At 45.9% G+C, this 3,121-nt stretch overlaps 1 protein-coding gene across 4 annotated transcripts in view; it reads left to right on the top strand.

The window, feature by feature from the left end:
• Positions 1 to 74: 74 nt before the first annotated feature.
• LOC111649782 (LIM domain-binding protein 3-like) overlaps positions 75 to 3,121 on the top strand; it is a 23,744-nt gene continuing 20,697 nt past the window's right edge. For all 4 annotated transcript variants that reach the window (XM_087172076.1, XM_023399479.2, XM_087172077.1 and 1 more), the window contains exons 1-2: positions 75 to 183; positions 265 to 418. In XM_087172076.1, coding sequence (XP_087028202.1) covers positions 323 to 418 — 96 coding nt within the window. In that variant the 5' untranslated portion in view covers positions 75 to 183; positions 265 to 322. The remainder of the gene's footprint in view (positions 184 to 264; positions 419 to 3,121) is intronic.

The following is a 3,121-nucleotide window of genomic DNA, read 5'->3' as shown; positions in this document are numbered from 1 at the left end:
AGTCCCCCCTCCCTGCCTCACCCTGCCTCACCCCTCCTCACCCCTCCACCCCCCACAATGCCACAGTGCTATCTCTGTCTATTCTTAGGCTTCACTTCAGCTCGTCTGAGCAGGCAGGTCCTCGTCTGTCTCCTCTCTCACTCTTTCTGGTCTCTCTCAGTCCTGGTCCTGGTCCTGGTTCTGGTTTGTGTGTTTGACTCAGTCTTCAGGTTCTTGTCAGGTGTGTTCTTCACCTGTGTGACATCATGTCCCTGTCTCTTTCAGAGGCTCCTGTCCCTCCCGTCATCTCGCTTTGAGAATTTGAGGATCTAGTTTCTGGACCATGAGCTCCTACACCGTGTCTCTGCCCGGCCCCGGACCCTGGGGCTTCAGGCTGCAGGGGGGCAAAGACTTCAACATGCCCCTGACCATCTCCAGGGTAAGAGACTCAGTGTGTGTGTGTGTGTGTGTGTGTGTGTGTGTGTGTGTGTGTGTGTCTGTGTGTGTCTGTGTGTGTGTGTGTGTGTGTTCTCATCATGTTGTAGACTTCCTGTTTAATGTCTGAATATAAATGATTTCTGGAAGGAGAGAAACATCTTTCAAACAGAGTCCTGTGAGGGAGGGGCTACTGGCAGTTGTGGGCGTGTCTTAGGTATGATGACAGCAGAAGCTAACAAAGGTTAGCATAGCTGCTGCTGTAGCATCAGCAGAGTGTTTGTTCTCTGACAGAAGAACTGAAGACTGGTTTGTTTTCTTGGTACGATTTGTTATGTGAAAACAGTAATCAGACCAAAACCATCGGAGCCAGACCCTTTGAAGGAGGTGGTCTCCAGGAGGCGGCCTCGGTCTGGTTTTTGGTGTGAAAGAGTTCTGAACTGGATCTGACCCATCAGCAGGTGAACTCACAAGTTTGAGCTTGATGGTTACCGTCAACTTCTTCCTGTATTTACTTTCCTGCTCCAGACAATCTGACCAATCAGAGGAGAGAACATTCTCACCTGGTTTGTAATGCAGGGTGTGACGCCTGCCAGGGTCTGTCGGGGGGGGGGGGCAGAGCTGCAGCCTAAAACTGGAGCTGGTGTTGGTTTCACATTTTGGTCTCTGTGAATAGACAGAGAGGAAATGCTCCTCTTCCTCCCCCTCCTCCTCACTCTGTCTTCAGTCTCTCAGGAGAATCTGCTTCTGTTGTCAGGATGCTGTGAACCTTGACCTTTGACCTTCTCTCAGCTGTTTGAGGAACAGCTTCAGCTCAGTGAGTGAATGTGCTGAGGAATGATTTTTTGTCTTTTTGTTGGTTTTGATTTTGTGATCTTTTCTTCTCATGTTGAAACAGTGACATTCAGGTGAGGGAGGACAGGTGTGCTGCAGAGACTTTTAGCTCTGAGATGTGATTTGGTCAAGAGTCACTGGAGGTTGTTGTTGTCAGAGCTGATCTGATCACATCAATCTGTCTCTCTTTCTCTCTCTCTCTCTGTCTCTCTCTCTCTCTCTCTCTGTCTCTCTGTGTCTCTCTCTCTCTGTGTCTCTCTCTCTCTGTGTCTCTCTGTGTCTCTCTCTCTCTCTTTCTCTCTCTCTCTGTCTGTCTGTCTCTCTCTCTCTCTCTCGCTCTCTCTGTCTGTCTCTCTCTCTGTCTCTCTCTCTCTCTGTCTCTCTCTCTCTCTCTGTCTCTCTCTCTGTCTCTCTCTGTCTCTCTCTGTCTCTCTCTCTGTCTCTCTCTGTCTGTCTCTCTCTCTGTCTCTCTTTGTCTCTCTCTCTGTCTCTCTCTCTCTCTTTGTCTCTCTCTCTGTCTCTCTCTGTCTCTCTCTCTGTATCTCTCTCTCTCTGTCTCTCTCTCTGTCTCTCTCTGTCTCTCTCTCTGTCTCTCTCTGTCTGTCTCTCTCTGTCTCTCTCTCTCTCTGTCTCTCTCTGTCTCTGTCTCTCTCTCTCTGTGTCTCTCTCTCTCTGTGTCTCTCTCTCTGGACAGTTTGAAACAGTGAATGACAGAATCTTCTTCTTCTGTTGACCTCTGAATGTGGATGTTAGAGAACAGCCAGTTTGTCAGGATGAGCCACTTGACTCCCAGATGCTTTCTGGTATTTTGAGGGAGCACAGTAGCATTGTAGCGAGACACCAGATGTGACGGTACCACACCTGAAGCATGGCTGGTGATTCTACTGTATCACTGTGTTTGTATGTGTGTTGGTAGAAACTACTCAACCTTTCTACCACAGAGCCTGCAGTTAGCTCCTCTTACCTAGCTGAGACTCTTATTTTGAAAGCAAATATCCATGAGGTGGAGATTGAGTTTGTGTGTCTGTTTGTGTGTCAGTGACCCTGTGTAACCCTAACCCTAATTTTAACCCTATGTGTGTGTGGTGGTAGGAACTGCTTAAGCTTAACCCTCATAAAACCGTTTATAGTTTTCAGGACCGGCCAAAATGACCTCAGATACCTTAGTTAAAAGGCTAAGAGTTAATCAGTCTAATTAGCCAATCAGAATAAGCTTTGTACATTTCTGCACGGATACTGCATCAGGAGCACCTGCTGAGACACTGGTTGCTATGTCGACTGTGTTCACCAAACATGCACACACAATCCGTCTCACTAGGCAGACAACAGCTTTTAAGATGAAACTTAGTTCAACAAGTCCTATTGAAAAACTCTCTACACTACCGGTGTCCCAAGACTTCCATAAAGAGGTTGATATATTATAGGTGCACTTAATGTTTACAGTTGAGGTTTTATTGCAGTTTTAAAACTCCCCTCACTCTGTTTAACATGGGCGTCTGTGGGAGCTTTGGATCGCCCTCTCTGCACTTAAGGGGGATTTAATCAAAAACCATAAGGGATATCATAATGAAACCAACACTGGCTGATAGAGGACCAATTTCTCTATGTTTTTATACAGAAATTGTCAATGAAAGTTGGAAAATTGTTGGGGATGGCAGTTAGTGTGTGTGATGTCATCACTCTAACTTTTAACATTCTGTGCAATACACACCCATTATAAAATCTGAAACAGTGTAAATAATACACAAAACATCAACTGAGATTTTATGAAAACCATAATAATTATGAAAATACCGATTTAACCCCAAAAAGTCTCAAGTCTTCTGAGCTGTTTAAAGTTTCAACCATGGTTTTACATTAAAGTATGACGAAG

Source organism: Seriola lalandi, unplaced genomic scaffold (assembly GCF_002814215.2).
Source record: "Seriola lalandi dorsalis isolate HSWRI2012SDOR001 ecotype SW California unplaced genomic scaffold, Sedor1 jcf7180002051963, whole genome shotgun sequence".
Classification (NCBI taxonomy): Eukaryota; Metazoa; Chordata; class Actinopteri; order Carangiformes; family Carangidae; genus Seriola; species Seriola lalandi.
This window is presented reverse-complemented; position numbering and strand designations above follow the sequence as displayed.